This window comes from Myotis myotis, unplaced genomic scaffold, assembly GCF_014108235.1.
Source record: "Myotis myotis isolate mMyoMyo1 unplaced genomic scaffold, mMyoMyo1.p scaffold_m19_p_11, whole genome shotgun sequence".
In the NCBI taxonomy this organism is placed as follows: Eukaryota; Metazoa; Chordata; class Mammalia; order Chiroptera; family Vespertilionidae; genus Myotis; species Myotis myotis.
The window spans coordinates 68,536,607-68,558,941 of record NW_023416315.1 but is presented as its reverse complement, the minus strand read 5'-3'; the positions used below and the strand labels follow the sequence as shown (position 1 = coordinate 68,558,941).

Sequence of the window (22,335 nt, the reverse complement as noted above, 5' to 3'; positions counted from 1 at the left end):
CCCCCAAATATAGTCTCTCTGTGGAAATGCAGTTCATCCCACACACTTCATTTCAACATGTTTAAATTACCACAGTCCACAGTGTGGAAGTCACCATAGCTTTCATCCCCCTTGATGGACAGGGCAGGATCCGTGTCTGTTGCTGGGCAACCTTTCTCCTGTCTCCCTCTGCAGGAGTTCCTCTGTGAGGTTCTTCCCTTGAGGGAGCTGTTTGCTGTAACCATTCGCAGACGCTTCCTAGGTCCCTTGTGCTTCCTTCTCTACGTTTCTTCCTCCATCAGCCTCATCTTCAGGGCATATTACAGCCATCAGCCTCCTGAGACCCCCATCACTCTTCTCTCCCTTCAGTGGCTCTTCTCAGTTCACAGCCCAATATCCACCTTTAGACACCAATCTAAGATGTCAAGTTCAGGTTTCAATCTCTACCAAAATGTTTATCATCCCAAACCAATACAGGTTCTTCCTTTATGTTCCCCCTACTACTTTGCACCTCTCTCAACACCTCAGCCTTCCTTTCTGTGCATATGTCTATTCTCACCTTTTGCATTAGAAAACTTGAAGGCAGAAGCTCTTGTTATTTTTATATTTATCTTTGTCATCTCTGGAGTCCCCCAAAGCCTACTATAGTAAATTATATTGCATTGATTTTCATTATATTTGACAAATTATTATGTAAATATAAAGAACCTTTATGCTTAAAAGTAGTCAATGCCATAATGAGATTTTTTTTTTTTTATTACAGATGACCATAGTAGGGTTAAGCTGGCACAACTTGCTGAAAAAGATGGCAAACTGACTGATTACATCAATGCCAATTATGTTGATGTAAGCATGCTTCAACTGAAATGTTATAGAAATTACATTAGAGTAAGAAGTTATTATACCACTGCGCCAAACACATACTAGTATTTAAGACGTGTTATATGATCGATGATAAGAAACACAAATCAGTGGTGAGAGATTCCCCTGTCTAAAAGATTTCAGACTGAATAACAGCCCAGCTCATATATTTGGTTTATCTTCTAAATGTGTGAGGGATTCAGGCTGGGAATGTATACTCAAGGTAGGATGGATGGATAGATAGATAGAGATTTAGGGAGGTTTATAACCCCTTCAATATGGGGAGCAGGATCAGTGCGTATTTTGCATGTCCCAGAGCCCCTGGCACAATGCTGTGTAGATAGCAGATGATCAATAAATCCTTACTGAAAAACTTCCAAGGTGGTACTAGCTAAAAGTGATTACTGCTAACCAGTTATCAGTATAACCTCGAACATCCCTCAGGACACCCAGCTTTGGAGGGCCTGTTAGAGCTCCTCAGGGGCTGCAGACCCCTGACTAACTTACTGGTTTTTCACTGTGGCCAACGGAATGTCAGTGGAGCTCAGCTATTCTCCTGACAGTGAGCTCTCAGTCTCGCTGCCTTCATTTTGATGCTGCGTGGAACACTGAATTCAAAGAAGTGAGCACCAAATATAAGTATCCAGTGGGTTTGCTGCAGGCACCCACTTCTTGCTTCCAGATGAGGCAGTAAGTATGTCATATCGAACATGGGGTTGGGAGTCAGAACTACTCGTTTTGAATCCAGGTCTGCCGCTGGCTAGCTGTGGGAGCTTGGAAAGCCACTTAACTCCTCTTCCAATGAGGATGATGCTTCCATTTTGCAGGTAGCGTATGCATCAGGGTCAATGTTTGTAGAGCATCTTGGCCAGCAGTGGGTGCTCAGTGAAGCATAGTATTAATCATTGGCGTCGCTCAGTTCCACCAAGGAAAGGGTAAGGAGACGCCAGAGGTTTCCTAACTGTTGTAAACAATGGAGCCCCAATGCCTGGACCACGTTTCAAAGCAGCACAGTTACGGACCAGATTTTAAGCAAAGTACGTAGACTTAGAGTAAATATACTTGGATTAGAGGTGCACAGAATGGTGCACCCTCTTTTTCTACAAAAACATGTCGCTAAAGGAGAGTTGCTGTGTGTTTTAGTGCTATTAAGTTTATCCAGCTTTGCAGGTGTTTTTTTTTTTTTTATGGTTTTCTTTTATAGAAAAAAAAATGTCCTGACCTAAAAATGTAAGTCTTAGATGGTTAAAAATGGCATGCAAATCAGTTAGTAAGAAATGTTTTCATTTATTTCTTCAGGGTTACACCAGACCAAAAGCTTACATTGCTGCCCAAGGCCCCCTGAAATCCACAGCTGAAGATTTCTGGAGAATGATATGGGAGCATAATGTGGAAGTCATCGTCATGATCACAAACCTCGTGGAGAAGGGAAGGGTATGTGGCTAATCCCTTATGGCAGCGGTTCTCAACCTGTGGGTCGTGACCCCTTTGGGGGTTGAACGACCCTTTCACAGGGGTCGCCTAAATACATCCTGCATATCAGATATTTACATTATGGTTCATAACAGTAGCAAAATTACAGTTATGAAGTAGCAACGAAAATAATTTTATGGTTGGGAGTCACCACAACATGAGGAACTGTATTAAAGGGTCGCGGCATTAAGTAAGGTTGAGAACCACTGCTTTATGGAATCCCCAAAGTAATGACTAGAGGAGCTTCAAGGTGCTTTCATGGAGTCAGCTTTAGGAAGCAGCAAAAGGTAGGAGAGCTCATCAGGATTCCTTTCCAGTAAGTATGACAGCTAAAGGAAAATGTAACAGTTTAGGGCAAAAAGTTTCACTATTTATCCAGTCATCTGCTATTGAAATGCATTCTTCATAGTTTGAGGAAGATAAATGGGGCTCATTGAAAAGCAATGTGGAGTGAGTTGATTATAATTCAGAAGAGCTGTATTCCAGTGCTGGCCCTATAGTGACTAGATCAGGGGTGGGCAAACTTTTTGACTCGAGGGCCACAATGGGTTCTTAAACTGGACCGGAGGGCCGGAACAAAAGCATGGATGGAGTGTTTGTGTGAACTCATATAAATTCAAAGTAAACATCATTACATAAAAGGGTACGGTCTTTTTTTTCAATAGTTTTATTCATTTCAAACGGGCTGGATCCGGCCCACGGGCCGTAGTTTGCCCACGGCTGGACTAGATATATCTAGCCACACTTCCCTCATCTGAAAGGGGGAAATTTGGACCAGATAATTGCAAGTCCCTTTTGCTTCTTTGATCTGTCCCTGGTCTCCTCTTCAGCCAATCTGCAATCGCTTAGAAAGGAAAGAAATATTTAGAAGAGTGAGAGAGTCCATTCCTGTCACAGTCTCAGACCTTTGCAGATTTCAGGCGCTGCTCTTACGTGGCGTATTGGATATGGAAAAGCATCTTTACTTTCTCTTTTGCAGAGAAAATGTGACCAGTATTGGCCTGCGGATGGTAGTGAAGAGTATGGGAACTTTCTGGTCACTCAGAAGAGTGTTCAAATGCTTGCCTATTATACTGTGAGAAATTTTACCCTGAGAAACACAAAGATAAAAAAGGTGAGTCCATAAATGATGGACATTCTCATTTGAGTAACACATCTGGCCCATTTGCAAGTGAGTGGATGGTATAAGGAAGATAGGGTAACAATGTATAATAAAGGCATTAAGCGTTCTTACTGTAGCCACACCTCAATCCCAAAGTTTCTTCCAAGTCTCCAAATGCCAACCATGGCTTTGGAGCTAGATTGGACATGGTGCTGATGGTTGCAGTGGATTTAATGCACAAACAAAAATTCCTGCCCCTTTCATCACTGCACATCCAACTAAAAATAGTGGAGCTTAAAGTAAGGGAAGGGGAAAAACAGAACAATGATGTAGTAATCAGGGGGAGAAATAGGAAGGGAGAGAGGGAAGGAAGAAGGTGGGAAGGAGGGGGAGAGAGAGAGAGAGAAGGAGAGAAAGAGAGATACTGAGCTTGAGATTGACTGACTCCAGGGTGGAAATTCAGGCAGTGTCTGTGTTACAGACGTGGGGAGAATTCCTTCCTCTCTCAAAAACCTCAGTCTACTCTTCAGGCCTTCATCTAATTGCCTGAGGCCCACTCATATTTTGGAGCATAATCTGCTTTACTCAAAGTCTACTGATTTAAATGTCAATCACATCTAAAAATATCTTGACAGAAACATCTGGCATGACTTGGTGTTCGACTAAACCACAGGCCACTACAGCCTGGCCAAGCCAACACATAAGATTGTTACAGAGAACCGGAATAAATCAAGCAATGCTCGGAGAGTTTGGAGTCACACTTTATTATTATTACACGCAGGCCCAGAGAAAAATGCCTTTCAAATTCTGGGCCAAGCTACAAGCACAACTGCCCTTTTTATGAAAGAGCCAGCCCTATGTGTGCTTAGTGGCAATCTCACTGGTGGCCTTGAAAACAGCACAGTTCTATCCAATTAAAAATACACCTGGCATTCATTGAGAGTATGGGCGTATCTAGTCTCTGGCCTACAAGGTCAGACCGCTAAGCTTATCTTCCTCATTATTCAAGCAGGCTAAAGCAGGCTAGAAAGCAAAGCTATTATTTTTTTAGAATAAGAGGCCGTCTAAAGAATAGCAGAGAATTCCAAACAGTAGTTTTACAAAATAGGGGTTAGCCTTCTCAAGATCAACCATCACAAACAGTGTGCACATTTGCTTCATTACAGGCTGCCCACATCCAGCCGTGAACCCTAAGCTGCTGAAGAGCCCCATGTGTTTTGCGTGTATTCCTGTGATTGCTGTCTGGTCTTTTCCAGGGCTCCCAGAAAGGAAGGCCCAGTGGGCGCGTGGTCACGCAGTACCACTACACGCAGTGGCCCGACATGGGCGTGCCAGAATACTCACTGCCCGTGCTGAGCTTCGTGAGAAAGGCGTCCCAGGCCAAGCGCTACGCCGTGGGTCCTGTGGTGGTCCACTGCAGGTGAGTTTCTACCCCATAGACTTGCTTATGCTAACGACCAGGAAATCTTGCAGTGGTTTTGAACCTGGACAACCAATGAGTCCTGGCTGCCTGTCACTACTTGAGCCAATTCAGCAGAGACAGGGTTGAATCATATATGAGTGTTTATCCCAATAATGCCGGCAGAATGGGAGAACAGCAAGTCATCCACAAAAATCTGCTCTGCACCCCCCCCCCCCCCAAGCCAGCTGCTTATATAGGATAGGAAAAAAGATTACATGGGGAAGTAGGGATTACAGGTATGGGGAAGTGCATAATTCAGGCTGGGGTGAGACTCCATTGTTTGGGCAGCAAGGTTGTTAATCTTTCCATTCTTGAATGAGAATGGTCCACATTCCAAGGTTGACTCGCATGTCCCCGGTGCATACAACTCCCAGCCAGGTCAGAATGTCCTTTCTTAAACCAACCCAAGGCAATCATGGTTAACAGCGCATGATTAATACTTCCCATAACCATATTGTTAATGTAAAAACATTCAAACCTGTAAGGAATTTTTGTGCGTTTATGTGAGCCAAACTGTGGACAATTGCCAGGAAGCAGAATCTCAACGGATTGGTATGATGCTCCGGAGAATGGCAGTTCTTCACCTCGTTTTATACACTACAATCAAAGGAGGAGATCTAAGTGGGCTACAGGAAATCCATTGCTGATAGATTAGGGAGGCGGGAGAAAGCAAAGGGGAGAACCTCTGGGACTGGATGATAGACACATGCTTCTTTTACTTAGGTGGGTGCAGGATAGCTAACAGCAACAATTAAAATGATAACAATAACAGTGAAGGAATCTGTGGTCTCTGTCCTGGCGCCCAGGGCATTTGGTTGTGCCCTGAGGGGTCCAGAAAAAAGGGAACTTAAAGTTACCCTGACATTTCAAGGATATGTTATCGTAGATGCAAAAAGACAAGAGGCTGAGTTCAGGTAAAGATTGACCTTGTCAGGGAAGACACCGGCATATGACGTGACTATCCACTGAAACTGCTTTTTAGTTAAAGTTTAATTTCAGATCATCGTTGTGGTTACTTTAGGTCTTAGAGTTTGCAAGACCTCCATGCAGGCCTTCCCTGAGCTTGTCAGGTTAGCATGTGGCCCCTTTTGTCCACAAGGGCTAGTCCCCAATATTCTATTTTGCCCCTAACAGTTTCATGAGGGGAATGAAATCACATACAGATTTTCATAAATATTGATCACTAGGTAACGAATATGTCAGACTCCAATTTGATTGCTGAATATTTCAAAGCACCAGGTATTTTTACAACGTTTATTATATCCTATTTGACTGTTGAATTGGGTTTTAACTTATTAACCATGTGAGGCAGATGGAACAATGTTTTGTCCTTAAACATGTATTACAACATGGCATGAGATAAAAATGCTTGAGAAGCAACAATCTATTGTAGAGGGTTTGTTTTGTTTTGTTTTAATCCTCACCCGAGGACATGCTTAGAGAGAGGCGGGGAGAGAGAGAGAAACATTGATGTGAAAGAGAAACATCTATCTGTTGCCTCCCATACGTGCCCTGCTAGGATCGTAGCTACAAAGCAGGTATGTACCCTGACTGGGGACGGAACTGACAACCTTTTGGTGCACAGGGCACTGCCAATCAACGGAGCCACACCGGCTGGGCTGTTGAAGAGTGATGATGCCCGGCTTACATTAGAGAAAGCAAAGCACACGGAGTGTGAGGAATCTGACGGAATTCTTTTAAGTTGTTTTAAAACAGTTTGGACTCTAAAACCCTTCCTCATTTTCCTGAGTTCTCCTAATATGTCCTATTGAATGTGTTATCCATTGATCCTTGCCCAAGTCATTCAATTTCCAAGCCTGGATTGATGCTAGGGAAAAAAAATGATATAACAGAGAAGGAGGAAACAACACTGGCGGTTTCAGGTGCTATTTTTCAGTTAAAATAAAAGTAGCAGTTAGCCACTCCTGAGGGTGGCCTCTCCACCAGGCTCTGTGACCACAGAAATCAAATCCATTTCTGTGTGCAGTGTTTTCATCAAAGCAGTGCCCGTGTTCTTATGGAAGCAAGTATTTTCCTTTGCTCTACAGCTTATCTGACATATTCTAATTACCTATCTCAGGAGTTCTCTTCAGACAAACTTTGAGAGACCTATCCTGAGGTTTTTATCTGTTCGCCTGAAGATAAGCTGAGGGAAACAGGAAGATGCAAGAAAAACAGCTCTGAAGGTCGGGAATTGTTTCTGAGCAAATGGAGAAGGACCAGGGTATTGTGCAGAGCAGGTGCCAATTTTCCTCTCTAGCACTTTCCACTTGTTGGAGCCGCTGAAAGGAATCCCGTCTGTGAATTCTGTCCCTTCAGTAGAGTCTTTGAAGAAGTCAGTAGATAATGACCCTTTAGAAATGACTGAAGTTAAGCTTTATTGTTCACGCTCTCGCTGAAATGATATTTTTCAGCTGCAAGCCGGATCCAATTCTTTTTCCCATTAATGCGGAAATCTTTACAAACATGTCTCCCTGGCAATACGGACCCAGGGACCTTTTCTTTTCAGAATCTGGTGACGCTGGTGCTTTTATTTTTCTCAGATTAATTGTCTATTTATTATGCTCTGACAAACAGTGTTTTCACTGTGCAATATAAAATGAATAATAAATATAATTATTGAAAATATAAAATCAACAACAGAGCCCTAGCTGATTTGGCTCAATGGGTAGCGCGTCAGCCTGCAGACTGAGGGGTCCCGGGTTCAATTCCGGTCAAGGGCACATGTCTGGGTTGTGGGCCGATCCCCAGTGTGGGACATGCAGGAGGCAGATGATCAATGATCCTCTCTTATCGCTGATATTTCTATCTATCTCTCCCTCTCTCTTCCTCTCTGAAATCAATAAAAAATATATTTTTTTAAAAATCTACAACAGAAATAGATTGTTTTGCAATTTTACCGGTAGCAAAAAAAAATTAATGGAAACTTTGTCATTTGAAGCATATGCTTACCAACTACTTCAATTTTGGATAGCTAATTATTTATTATGTGGCTCATTTGCTCGAGGAAGGAAATTATTTTCATTTACAAGACAGCTCATCGTGACCTATCTTCTAGTTTATCCTGTGCTTGACATTGAAACAGTTTTTCTTTTGTGTTCTTCAGTGCTGGAGTTGGGAGAACAGGCACATATATTGTGCTGGACAGTATGTTGCAGCAAATTCAACATGAAGGCACAGTCAACATATTCGGCTTCTTAAAACACATCCGTTCACAAAGAAACTATTTGGTGCAAACTGAGGTATGAGAAAAGGGATGCTTTTATTTATCTAAGGGTGGGAAACATCCCTAAAATGCTAACGCTGGATAGACAAGTGTTTGTATTAGCAGGTGAGTTAGTCTGGCAGGGTTGCCATATAAAGTACTACAAACTGGTTTAAACAACAGATACGAATTGTCCCATCATTTTGGAAGCTGGAAGTCCAAAATCACGGTGTTGGCAGGGCCATGCTGCCTCTGAAACCTCTAACGGGGGGTCCTTTATTATCTTTTTGAGCTTCTGGTAGCACATGTGTTCCTGGGATGGAGCAGCCTAAGTCCAACCCCTGCCTTTGTCTTCAGACGGCCCTCTTCCCTCTGTGTCCATGTCCCAATTTTCCTCTTACAAGGACACTAGCCACTGCCTCTGTCTAATTATTTACATGTGCAATGATTCTGTTTACAAGTACGGTCACATTCTGAAGTGCTGGGGGTTAAGGCTGCTTTTGGGGGGACACAGTTCAACCCATAAGAGGTAATTGCATATAATTCATGGAAGGGCCAGATAAATTTTGTCTATTTTGTGACCAAATGGGAACTATCTTTAAAGTAACACCAGTTACAGAGAAGATTCAGAAAATGAATCTTCCGCTAGCAAAATCCTCAAGTTTTTCCTCCACATAGTCAACGAATGGATTCATTTGTATATTTAAAAAGCATGAGTTATGCTCAAGTTCTATCCATTTTTAGGCCCATATTCTTTACACATCTATGACACAGGACAAGTCTGCATATCTGTGATGGTTGTCGCTATGTCTAAATAAAAAGGAATGTAAATTGAAAATTATTGATGGCAGCTTGAAAGCGATTGGAAACAGGACAGGTTTTAAACCAAACCAAATTTCATTTCATAAAAGAACTGACATTCTAGTCACATAAGACTAGAGCAGTGGTTCCCAGTGTGGGGCACACACTCAACGGGGGGGGGGGGGGGGGGGGGAGGGCAATTTGATTTTTAAGTGGGGGGGCTTTCAAAAATGAATTATTAACAGTGAATTTTTTGCATTTCTTATGACTCTAGGGGCCTCATATACAGTATATAAATATATCTTGTGACATATTTATGCATTTCAGTTCTCTATTATATGTTTTGAAACTCTATTTGCTATTTTTTCATATCACTTCGTATTATTATTTTTTAACAATTTCTTAGTGATTTCTTCCTCAGTACTTCAACTGTCCTTTCGTTTATTTAGTTTTCTCTTTCATGGACGCCATGTTCTTTGGAAGTTTGCTTAGCCCAAGTGAATGGCCTTTGATGCTTCCTCCCCGTGAATAGGAGTTCTCTTTTTAAATAATAAGAATTATATGTCATGGGGGTGGGGGTGGCATCAGGATTTTAGAGATGCTTAGGTGGGGAGGCACGGCCAAAAAAAGGTTGGGGAACACTGGTCTAGAGAAAAGAGTCCTATTCATAAAAAAAGAAGATAACTCTTAAAAACCATATAAATAATTACACTAAATTATATATGACGGGCTAAAGGGAGAATTAGAATGAACAGAGGGGAAGACCCATCAGAGGGATAGAGGTCATGGAAGTCCTCATGCAGAATGCGGACGTGGGCCTTGGGTTGACGGCAGGGCAGAGACAAGGCATTGCTGTGCCTCCCCAAATCATCCTGCCTCCTTCCCACAAGAAATGGAGAGGTGAGGGAAGAGAAGAGCTGTGTTCCCCCTCGACGGCCTCTTTTCCTCCCCCTGCCTTCCTGCCGGGCCTGATAAGCAATCTTTTGTGAGTTTCTCTCCACCCTCAGTACAACTCCTTCTGTCTGTCAATGAAAGATACTGCTCTTATACCTAGATCAGTGATTCTCAACCTGTGGGTCGCGACCCTTTGGGGGTCGAACGACCCTTTCACAGGGGTCGCCTAAGACCATCGGAAAACACATATTGAATATATAATTACATATTGTTTTTGTGATTAATCACTATGCTTTAATTATGTTCAATTTGTAACAATGAAAATACATCCTGCATATCAGACATTTACCTTACGATTCATAACAGTAGCAAAATTACAGTTATGAAGGAGCGACAAAAATAATTTTATGGTTGGGGGTCACCACAACATGAGGAACTGTATTGAAGGGTCGCGGCATTAGGAAGGTTGAGAACCACTGACCTTGATGCCCCTAAGGAAACCCTGAGTAATATTCCCTGCTGTCCCCGCCTTGCCAGGAACAGTACGTCTTCATTCACGACGCGCTGGTGGAGGCCATACTGAGCAAAGAGACTGAGGTGCCAGAGAGTCACATTCACGCCTATGTCAACGCGCTCCTCATTCCCGGGCCGACGGGCAAAACAAAGCTGGAGAAACAATTCAAGGTGAGTCCTCTTGGCAGCGCCTCGGGTCCCGCCACAGAACTGGACGTGCCTGCCTCCCCTCGTTGCAGTGGCCAGGGCCGTGGGGATGGGTGGAGAGAGCTGCTGGCACAGTGGCTCGTATTGTTCTCTGCAACGGGCAGCGAAGCCACGTGGTACATTTCAAGGAGAACCTTCCTCTGGAGTGCGAGAAGAAAAAGTTCTCAGAAACCCTAGACTAACTTTCATGAATGCAGACGCGGGCGGGGGTGGGAGGGCAGCCAGCCCACCAGGATGAACAGACAGGCCTGACAATACAGACCGCACAAGTGCTCTTCTGGCTCTGAAAAAACCAGACCACTCAGCCGCGAGTGTGGTGGCTCAGGCTGTTCGTGCTGCTCTTTGGAAAAAGTCTGCCCCACTTGAGGGCCCTGAGCTAGAATAGGCGACACCGCAACAATGGCTTCTGCAACCCCGTTTCTCCCACGTGCCCTGTCCCCCCCCGCAGGCCGCGCACCAGGGAGGGGTGTTTCTGTTGTCGTTTAATATTATTCCTCCTGCAGCCCAGCTCTCTGACTTCCAGAAATCAGGGAGCAAAGAATTCAGAAAGCAGGTGTTACCCGCCTGCCAGCTGGGGCCGGGGCTTCCGGAGGAATGGAGGCTGCTGCTGTGCTCCCCGTTATTCCCGTGCTAACCTCTTACTTCCCATGATCCCCGGAGAAACAGGGCCAAGTTCTGGAGAAGGACAATCTGGGAAGAGTTCAGAAGACGTTGGAAAAACCCAGGAGAGTTAGTTAACAAACCTTGAGATTTCAGGTTTCCCTCCCTTCTCCCCAGCCTACGACATAGAAGATGTTGGCACTGAGTTGTCTCTGATGTGTGGCCCTCTTAGCACCATTTGCACTTGGGAGGAGTAAGAGAAAGATGAGGGGGGAATGCTGAACAGAGAACCTGCTGTTGGGAAAACATAAACGTTTCACTCAGTCAAGCTTCTCTGAGGCAGAAAGAAACACTTAAGGAAACGTGCCCGGCACGGCTCCCAGAAAGAGATAATAAGGAAATACTAAATGTGAACATTAGGTTGTTAGGACAGCTTTTCCTTTAATTAAAAAGAAAAATACATATGTCTTACCCATATTCAGCATTTCACTATGCGCTATCCCTGACACCGTTCTATAAGAGAACTGATTTGGCTTCCACTGGATGACCAGGATCAAATGGAAATATCAATTATGACATCAGACTCCAATGAAAAAGAGAGACATTTGACTCTGTTTCCTGTTGACATCATAACTAGGAAATGCAGGTGTGTGGGTGTGCTTATTGTCATCTAAGGAAAGGTCTTGACTCAGGTTTATCCATAGGAAAATTTCTCTGAAATAAATTGCATTTCTATTTATTCAACAAATATATATCAGACACCTATCACATGTCAGGCTTTTGTGTTTGACACTGATTTTATTTTATTTTTGTGAAACTGATTTTAAAATTAATATAGCACAAAGGTCCCAAAACATCCAAACCAATACTGAAAAATAAGAAATAAAAATGTATTGTATTGCGTATGGAAAACTTATTATGCAGATATAATAATATTTAAAAACAGGCAAATAAGCCAGAGGAGCCATGCACATGTGTAAATTGTTGTGATTAATATGACATTCCAAATTAGTAAGGTAAGGATGAACTAATCAGTAAATGATATTAAATAATTCCTCTGTGGGAACAAGTAAATTTAGGCCCCTATCACACCTCAAACACTACAATTATTCAGGATGGATTTTAAGTACCTCAAGGTGAACATAACTATTATAACTATTAGAGGGACATACCTTTCAAGGGTTCAGAGTAAAGAAGGGATTTTTAAATAAAAACATAATTTACAAAAATCTTAAGGGAAAACTTAATACATTGGGTATAAATGTCTATGTGATTAAAGAGAACAAAGAGATTTGCAACTTTTTAAACAGACTATAGGTTTACCTTCAAGATTTCAAAAACCCCTACAAATCAATAACTAACAGTGAAGTAGAAATATGAAACTACAGTCCTCAAAGAAGAAACCTAAATGGCTGATGAACATTAAAGTACTCCATCTCACAATAATTAAGGAAATGCAAATCAAAACCATGATGCAGCACTTTTTTATATATCAAAACTTAAGCACTGGACACCCTAGTTGGTTTGGCTCAGTGAATAGAGTCTTAGCCTGCGGACTGATGAGTCCCTGGTTTGATTCCAGTCAAGGGCACATGCTTGGGTTGCAGGCTCGATCCCCAGTGAGGGGCATGCAGGAGGCAGCTGATCAATGATTCTTTCTCATCATTGATATTTCCATCTTTCTCTCCCTTTCCCTTCCTCTCTGAAATCAATAAAAAATATATTAAAAAAAAAAAAGACTTAAACACTGGTGACTCCTAATTCTCTGTAGAAATCCTCACATGTGTGAACATTCAGAAATATAGAAGAGATATTCATTGCTACAAATATTGACATAGCAAAACATTGGAAATGACCTGAACATTCAGTAATTGGGGAATAGATAAATAGCAAGTAGATTATTCATGTGATGGAGTATTAAAAGAATGAATAAAATCCAACTATACCCATATATATTTACACACACACACACACACACACACACACGCAATATGCAGCTTGTCTCCCAACTGCACGAGATTGAAGTAGAGGAAATGGAGAGTGCACACCCACCGAGGAAGCCATGGGGAAGGTCTTCCCAATGCTGCAAGTCACCTAGGAAGCTAGCGGTCTCTGCTTCTTCCAACTTCCCTGGTGTAAAACCCAGATGTGCCACAGAGTTCCCTAAAACAAGTTTAGTTCAAGGAATTCTTGGGGGAAAAAGTCAGATTTGTTTATATTCAGTATCCCACCTTGGTTGGGCTGTGTATGTATAGGAGTGTGTGTGTGTGTGTTTGTGTGTGTGCGCGGGCGCATGTGCGTGTATTTGAGTGACTTTAATGAAATAAAAAATAACCTGTATTTTTCCTTCACTCCCATTCTCAGCTCCTGAGTCAGTCAAATATACAGCAGAGTGACTATTCCACAGCCCTAAAGCAATGCAACAGGGAAAAGAACAGAACTTCTTCCATTATTCCTGGTAGGATATGTTGAATCTTGAAAAAAAACAAAACTTTGTTTGGTTTAGAATACAAACCTTGTAAGTAATTTGACAATATTTGTACATTTTAGGACAAAAGCAATACACTCAGATTTTTTCTAATTAGGTAACTTTTAAAAAGGACTCTCAAACCCTGAAGTGTCATCTAAAACTGCAAAATACATGGTAACGTGAGCTTCAAGGTCACAGACGCTCAGCTTGAGACATGCAGCTGTGTTTTGCCATGTGGGGCTGAAGGGGAAGGTGTAGCATGGGGGGCAACGCTTGTTTACCCAGAATGCTTTGTGTTGCAGTGGAAAGATCACGGGTTGGCATTTCGTCCCTGAGCGGGGAAGGCACAGACTACATCAACGCCTCCTATATCATGGTAAGTCAGAGAAGTCGCTGGGGAGACTGCCTGCAGTTTGTGTTACCAGAACCAAAACCAGAGTGAGTTGCCTGAAGCAGTAGCTGGGAACATGGGCAGCAGCCCAGGTGGACAGAAGTCAGATCTGATGACGGCAGGCCCACCACCCGCAGTAGCGATAGAAGACAGCATTCCCTGATGGTTTAATGTAGGCTGGGAGTGGGAAAACCTGGAAGTAAGTAGGTGCAGGGAGCAAACACCATTAGGGCTGATGAAGAGACACAAAACATGTGCTCACCCATCAGAGGGCCTCTGGACACCAAAGTGCCCTGTTGCCAGAGGTGTGAAATTTGCACGCTGTCGCTGGGACTTGTGGGAAATGAGAAATGTAACTCTTCTCTAGATTTCCACCCTATAGAGTGAAGGAGATACGGTTCATAAGTCATTTTGATAAGTCTGCTCCTAGAGCTGATGGCTGTGTGAACTTGGGCATCTGCTTAATCATCTCTAAAATGGGGATCGCATTTTCCCCGTAGTACCGCTGGGAGGAATAACCGACTCAAGGGGAAGAAATGCTTAGTGCTATACCTGGCATAGAGCAGTGCCCCCTAAGCACTGACTGGAGTAATCACATTGTTATTTATAAACACGATCTGAAAATGAAGAGACTGCCATAAACCTACCAATGTTTTCTGAATATTTAAAGTCGTAGGTCAAGGTTTTATCTACCTTCTTTTTGATTGTGTAGGGTTATTATCAGAGCAACGAATTTATCATCACTCAGCATCCTCTTCTCCACACCATCAAAGATTTCTGGAGGATGATATGGGACCATAACGCCCAGCTGGTGGTTATGCTTCCTGATGGTCAAAACATGGTAAGGCCCTCTGGCTGCTTTTAGTACTTTCCTTGAGGGAGAACTGTCAGCTCACAACAGCCGGAAGTCCAGCAAACAAACCAGTCATGTTTCAACTAATAAAGTAATGTCCCTGGAGTTGCACCTTGACTATTACTGGGCCTGGTTTGGTTATGCAATCAGATCTGAAATTGTTGAATGACAGTTTTAAATAAGGGTAGGTTGAAATTAATTTAAATTTAAGTATTTTGTGACACAGTTTAAGAAAATTACAATCACAATCATGAATGAAGTCAGTCCATATGCTTCTACTGTATATATTTTTTAAAAACTTTGTACGATATTTGGAGATTCCCTCAGTTTGAGGCTATCCATAGAAGACCAATTTGGAATAAAGTGAACTCCCAGTATCCGAAGGACTTTTTAATATCAGAAAATCATGGATGCCCTATGCTACTATTCATATATATTTGGAGAAACCCCAAAATAAAATCTAATTAATATCTCATTTAGCCTTTGCATATATACCTTGAGATTCATTTCTTGTCCATAAAGTTATGCTGACCATTCCAAATGATGCTGTAAATTGCTGAACTCTTAAAATCACTTGACTTTCATCTACTAACTTATCAATTATAGAAGCAGCAACTAATCTTTGTTATTGATAAACTAAGGAAACAAAAAAGCAATAATTTGTGTTCTTAAGTTTTATTATGCAGGTCAATCTGGTTTATAAGACACAAGATTTTAAGAGTAAATTTTGCAGTTCAAAGAAAAACATGTTGAATTGTCTATGGCAACCAGTTAACTTCATTTCACAGCCTGCTTAATTAAGAAATTTTATTAAAATCTAGAATTTTCTTTGGTTTTTAATCCTCCAGGCAGAAGATGAATTTGTTTATTGGCCAAATAAAGATGAGCCTATAAATTGTGAAAGCTTTAAGGTCACTCTTATGGCTGAAGAACACAAATGTCTGTCTAATGAAGAAAAACTTTTAATCCAAGATTTTATCTTAGAAGCTACACAGGTATGGATATAAACTAAATGACAAACTTTTCATCTTAAGCACATTTAAATATATGCTCTTTAAGGATCTTTTCCAGCAATAAAAAGAAGGAAACCGATTTCTTACAAATTGAGACAGATTACCTAAATAGTAAGTTTTACTTTACTTGTCACTTTCATTTTCAAAATCTTGTAGAATCATTAAATACTTAATTATCACTAAATGACAGGGTTCCTGACTTCTACACACACAGGAAAACAACGATTTCTCTTTTACTTCAGAACAGTTGCCGATAGAACTTAAGTTGAAAGTAAACAAAGTAAAAAAAGTTGAATCAATCCTTATTCTCATGTGTTAACTTTACCTTGAATTATCTTAAGTAAAATGGAAAACATATTACCTAGTAAACTAACGCATTGCTCTCCAGGAATATATGAGCTGATAAGTGAAGAAGTGCTTTGAAAATGTGCAGTGAACTAGAATTGTTTTACTAAATTAAATATATATATATATATATATATATATATATATATATATGATTTATTTCAGAAAGGAAGGGAGAGAAAGAGGGAGATAGAAACATCAATGATGAGAGAGAATCATTGATGAGCTGTCTCCTGCACACCCACTACTGGAGATTGAGCCCGCAACCCGGGCATGTGCCCTGACCGGGAATCAAACCATGACCTCCTGGTTTATACTAGTAGGTCGACCTATGCTGAACCACTGAGCCATGCCAGCCATGCTCTTGTTACTTTTATAAGGAAATCATCTGGTGCCTTTTTAAAAAATCCATTTTTACCTTGAAAAATCATCTTTTTACCCTTTTTCCTAAATGTTTTATAGCTCCACCTGAAATTAACATTTTGTATTATGTTTTGTGAGGCAAAGGTCCAATTTCCTTATTTTCCATGTGGCTAACCATTGTCCCAGCATACTTAGTGATCAGCAATACCAGCTCAATCATAAATCAGATTTCTCTCGTGTATGTATGGGCTTGTTTCTTGGATCTCTGTGTATTATATTGGTCTCTTTGTTCATGCCTCCGCCAAAACTATAGGGTCTTATTCATTCTTATAGAATATAAGACTTTGTGATAGCTAATGAGATAGTTTCCTATATTGACTATCTTCTTCAGTTGTATCTTGGATATTTTGGACTTTTGCACTCCCATATAAAATGTTGGTTCTGCTGCTTTTTTAATTTATTTTTTTATTATTCTTTAAAATATATTTTTATTGATTTCAGAGAGGAAGGGAGAGGGAAAGATAGAAACATCAATAATGAGAATCATTGATCAGCTGCCTCCTGCACACCCCCTACTGGAAATTCAGTCTGCAACTCTGGGCATATGCCCTTGATCAGAACCGAACCTGGAACCCTTCAGTCCACAGGCCAACACTCTATCCACTGAACCACACCGGCTGGGCGTCTGCTGCTTGTTTTTAAATGTAACATTTGATTGCGTACACTTTAGGAGCCGGGAGGTCTGAGGTGTAAGGGATTTGAAGTCACACAGGCTGCTTGGTCACTTAAGCAAGAATCAGAACTGGGACCAGGTTGAAACCAAACACCACCCTCCTTGCCAGCGTCTTCCCCAGTGTCCTGCTGTCTCCTTTCCCCTTAGTTAAACCTGAGTGATACTGGTACTGAAAAAGTCTACGATATTTTTAAAATAAATTTTAACACTGAAGATTTATTTTTGTACGTTTAAATTTAGCATCGCAGACTCATCTTTTGCACATACTTTCATGGTTTGATTGGCATAATCCCACAAATAAGGTTTATCGTTAGAATAAGAAAGAGATGCATCTATATGTGACCAGCGTGGCCTCACAGCAACGTCTCTCTTCTGTGAAGGACAGGCTGACACTGCTGCTGCTCGCTTGTGCGTGCCGTTGGCTTTCATCACCTTCCTGTGGTTTCTGATTTTCCTCACTTACTCTACTCAGTAACCCATCTGATTCTTTTAAACACATGATTTTGTCTTTCTTGTTATAGGATGATTATGTACTGGAAGTGAGGCATTTTCAGTGTCCCAAGTGGCCAAATCCAGATAGCCCCATTAGTAAAACTTTTGAACTTCTAAGTCTTATCAAAGAAGAAGCTGCCAGCAGGGATGGGCCCATGATTGTCCACGATGAGTAAGTTCCACACTCAAAATCAAGTTGTACCTTAGCATCCCCTCGGTGTACGCGGATTTCTGCTGTCTTTGTACTCACCTAATGCTTTGGGCCAATCTAGTGATTCAGTGTGGGTGGATTATCTGCTTCTTACAGACAAGGTGAACATGGAATTTTTTTTCACTTACCTTGGAGCTCCCCTTGAAGGTAGGAGATGGATGTGTGGTCACAAAAAATGTGCTCTTGCAATGGATGCCAAGAGCCTTTTGTGTGATGGTCCAGATTGATTTGTTTATAGTTAATCCTCGCCCAAGGATATTTTTTCATTGATTTTTAGAGAGAGTGGAAGGGAGAGAGAGACACAGAGAGAGAAACATTAATGTGAGAGAGAAACATTGATTGGTTGCCTCCCGTGCATGCCCTGACCAGGGCTAGGGATAAGCAAACAACCGAGGTACATGCCCTTGACTGGAATCAAACCTGAGACTCTTCAGTCCATGGGCCAACACTCTGTCCACTGAGCCAACCTGGCTAGGGCTGATGACTCGTTTTAGCATTTGAATTTTTACAGATGCTAATCAGAGACATTTCTCAGACATGAACTTTCTTGGAATAGGAGTAAAATTGACATATTTTTTTACTTACCGAAAACAGAGATCTTTAACCAATAGGTCTTTCCAGGTTTTTGCTATAAGCAAATAAAAAAATGTGTGTGCTGGAATTACATATTATATACATGTTTTATGTAATGCATATTATAACCTTAGAGCATTCTTATTTATTGCCAGCTCCTCGTATAAGCAAATCTTAATCCTCTGTAAAGTATCTCATTACTAAGATCATGAGCACTTGTTGAGTGTTCTATAAACCATAAACCACAGTTTTCTGCACAGTAAAGAGAAGCAATTCATTAGAAATCTCAGTGTTCTTAGGGCAAAGTTGTCAAGAGTACATACTCTGTGAGTCCCAAATATGAAAGCCCGATGAATCTGAATGGAGTCTGTCCCTCTCCTTTGCTTCAAGGCACGGAGGAGTGACAGCAGGAACTTTCTGTGCTCTGGCAACCCTTATGCACCAACTAGAAAAAGAAAATTCCGTGGATGTCTACCAGGTAGCCAAGATGATTAATCTGATGAGGCCAGGAGTCTTTGCTGACATCGTAAGTAACAAAGCAATGAAGCAATCTTCTCACTGCTACTACTTATTTCCTAGAGGCTGCCAGCGTCATTTTATCCTACATCAAAAAAGGCCACATTGACAGCATTAGATGTAGTTTTCAGCCTGAATTACAAGTTATTCTGTCTCCAATCCATATAACTGGAACTATAAATAAGAAACATTTACATTTTTTCTTCTAGAAAATTTATGGCTAAAAATTTTAAATCACATGTGTGCTTTTTTTTTTACAAGATTTATTGTAATTCTGCAAAATATCCCCAGTAGAAGCACCACCACTCTGACTTGTCCAACAAAATAAATGGCTACGTTTCCAGAGTTCAAGTTCCGCCTAGCTCAGAGAACCGTCAGAAGACACACCCAAAAGTCTTAAACTTTTGAAGTTTTTACTTTTCTTTCAAGTGAAATTTAATTTCTGAAGTTAACAAACGGCTAATTCTTGGATACTTTTAAAAATAAAGAGAGGCTCAGATGATCAAAACAGAGATGCAGCACATCTGGAGAAGTTGGTTTCGACACTGAAATAATTTGGAAGTTTTTATTGTAGAAATAAGGGCTGAAAAGACGATAGGGAACTTAGTTCAAGTGGCCCAATGGGAGAAGCTTATGTGGTCTGTGCATGTATAAGGGACTTAGAAAAGGTCTATTGTTTGAGCTACAGCCCAAACCCACTGGCCAAAGGCAAGGTTACCCCTGCACACTTGCACCTCAGAGGAGCCCCTATTAAACATCTCATTCAGATCCGTTGGGTTGTATCAAGCTGGTCCTGTAGGGAATTGCTTTCCAGAGGTTGTCCTTTCACCCATTTTGAGGATGCATTCAATGGGGCACCAGTTCCCATGTGGTCCTGAGGATGGTTTGCTATGATGTTAGTCCCCAGCTCACTTTCTCTGCAGTGGCTCCCCCTATCCGCCACAACCACACCAGCATCTGTAAGAGGAAAGCTACTTATTCTACTGTGTCTCTACTCTGAAACCTCAGCAGGGCACACGCTCGCCCACCTTTGGCAAAGCAGGGATGGGCGCGGTCAGGTGGGGAGAGTGTGAAGAATACTGGGTAAGTGGATCTTGGGAAAGGCCTGCATTCTGCATGCGTGTCTCAGCTGACTGACATGCAGTCCTGCCCCCTAATAGACAAACCCAATGGTTTCCATAACAACTAGAGAACCGAGAATGAGCACCTATTTGGGAGTGGGTTACAGGTGCCCATGCCAGGGAGCTACACACAAGTTGACCAGTCACTGTCGGAGCCCTGTCACATCGCCTTCTCGGTGACACCGTGAAGTAAATGAATAAGGACGGAGTGCTTACCATAAGCCGATGTGTGTGGACCAATTTTCTAGGACAATGAATATTAGCTAATTAAAACGTGTTTTTTTTTATATTCTCACCCGAGGATATTTTTCCATTGATTTTTAGAGAGAGTGGAAGAGAGAAAAAGAGAAACATTGATGTGAGATAAACACATCAATTGGTTGCCTCCTGCACATGCCCCAGCGAGGGCCCAGACCTGAGAGGGGCCTGCAACCGAAGTACATGCTCTTGACCGGAATTGAACCTGGGGCTCTTCGGTCCGCAGGCCGACGCTCTATCCACTGAGTCAAACTGGCTAGGGCCGTGGTCGGCAAACTGCGGCTCTCGAGCCACATGCGGCTCTTTGGCCCCTTGAGTGTGGCTCTTCCTAAGCCTTAGGAGTACCCTAATTAAGTTAATAACAATGTACCTACCTATATAGTTTAAGTTTAAAAAATTTGGCTCTCAAAAGAAATTTCAATCCTTGTACTGTTGATATTTGGCTCTGTTGACTAATGAGTTTGCCAACCACTGGGCTAGGGCAATTAAAAAGCTCTTCTAAATGTCATCAGAAGAAGACATTCATATAGACTGTGTGCCTTTGCTGAGTATCACAGAGCCCCTAACACAGAACTCTTCCATGGACAGTGCCCAAGTGTCACTAAAAGTATTCCTTCCGTTTACAGGTGGATGTCTTCACTGAGCTTCTGTTTGTAACTCCCATTCTCTGTTCCCTAGGAGCAGTATCAGTTTCTCTACAAAGCAGTCCTCAGCCTTGTGAGCACGAGGCAGGAAGAGAATCCATCCACCTCTCTGGACAGTAACGGCGCAGCCTTGCCCGATGGAAATATAGCCGAGAGCTTAGAGTCTTTAGTTTAGCACAGAGAGGGGTGACGAAACTCCCTATCTCAAATTAGACTGGAAAATCCGTTTTTCTGTCCCCTGTTTTCTTTCCCATCACCTGACAGTAACTTTCATGACATAGGATTCTGCTGCCAAATTTATATTATTAACAATGTGTGCCTTTTTGCAGAACTTCTTGTAATTCACTTATTGTGCTTAAACTAAAATGATTGAATTTTACAGTATTTCTAAGAATGGAATTAGGGTGTTTTTTGTATTGATTTTAACAGAAATTTTAAATTTATAGGTACTAGGAATTCCAAACTACAGAAAATATGTTGTTTTAGTGTCAAATTGTTAGCTGTATTTGTAGCAATCAACAGGTTTGCTGGAAATGTAACTTTTAATACAGTAGACTGTAAATAAAATGCTCTGCTCCTTATGGTATTCAACATTTTACAACTGCAGTATTCACCTAAAGTACAAAATAATCTTCTACTTACTGTAAATACTGCTCTAGTGTCTCCATGGACCAAATTTATATTTATAATCGTAGATTTTTATATTTTAATACTGAGTCGGTTTTCTAGTTCTGTGTCATTGCTTAGTTTAATGATATAGTTCCTTGTCTGGCCTTGCTTTATAAGTCTCCTGATATTGTTCCATGTTATCTCAGTGGTTAACTCTGTTTTAGCATGTAATTTTAACTTTTATGGAAAATAGAAATACATTTGTTTTGAAAGAATATGTTTTTATGAAAATAACACCTTACCCAACATTGTTCAAATGGTTTATTGAAGGGATTGCAAAAATAAATATAAGTATTGCCATCAACTTGCATTTGCCTGTGCAGTGTTGTGCCAGAGCCTGTGTGACTGCGAATGGTGGGCAGGGTCCTGCTGAGATGAAGGAAGTGAAAAAGGTGGATCTGGTGGAACTGTGATTCCAAACTGCACTGAGGCACACAGGGACTTCATAGAATTTCCCATGTTTGAGGACAACACAGTAACATGTACTGACACTGCACAACTACTAACCTGAAATTATGTGGACCTAATTACATAATAAAGGGAACCATTACATACGTCTTTTGGCTTAGTGGAGCTAGGAAAATGT

At 41.5% G+C, this 22,335-nt stretch overlaps 1 protein-coding gene across 5 annotated transcripts in view; it reads left to right on the top strand.

Annotated features, from left to right (window-relative positions):
• Positions 1–22,057, top strand: part of PTPRZ1 (protein tyrosine phosphatase receptor type Z1) — a 181,472-nt gene extending 159,415 nt beyond the window's left edge. For all 5 annotated transcript variants that reach the window (XM_036328840.1, XM_036328839.1, XM_036328843.1 and 2 more), the window contains 13 exons: positions 743–825; positions 2,140–2,274; positions 3,293–3,427; positions 4,672–4,835; positions 7,984–8,119; positions 10,315–10,461; positions 13,462–13,555; positions 13,870–13,943; positions 14,671–14,799; positions 15,660–15,806; positions 17,787–17,929; positions 18,932–19,067; positions 21,115–22,057. In XM_036328840.1, the coding sequence (XP_036184733.1) occupies positions 743–825; positions 2,140–2,274; positions 3,293–3,427; positions 4,672–4,835; positions 7,984–8,119; positions 10,315–10,461; positions 13,462–13,555; positions 13,870–13,943; positions 14,671–14,799; positions 15,660–15,806; positions 17,787–17,929; positions 18,932–19,067; positions 21,115–21,255 (1,664 nt within the window). In that variant the 3' untranslated portion in view covers positions 21,256–22,057. The remainder of the gene's footprint in view (positions 1–742; positions 826–2,139; positions 2,275–3,292; positions 3,428–4,671; positions 4,836–7,983; positions 8,120–10,314; positions 10,462–13,461; positions 13,556–13,869; positions 13,944–14,670; positions 14,800–15,659; positions 15,807–17,786; positions 17,930–18,931; positions 19,068–21,114) is intronic.
• The last annotated feature ends 278 nt before the right edge of the window (positions 22,058–22,335 follow it).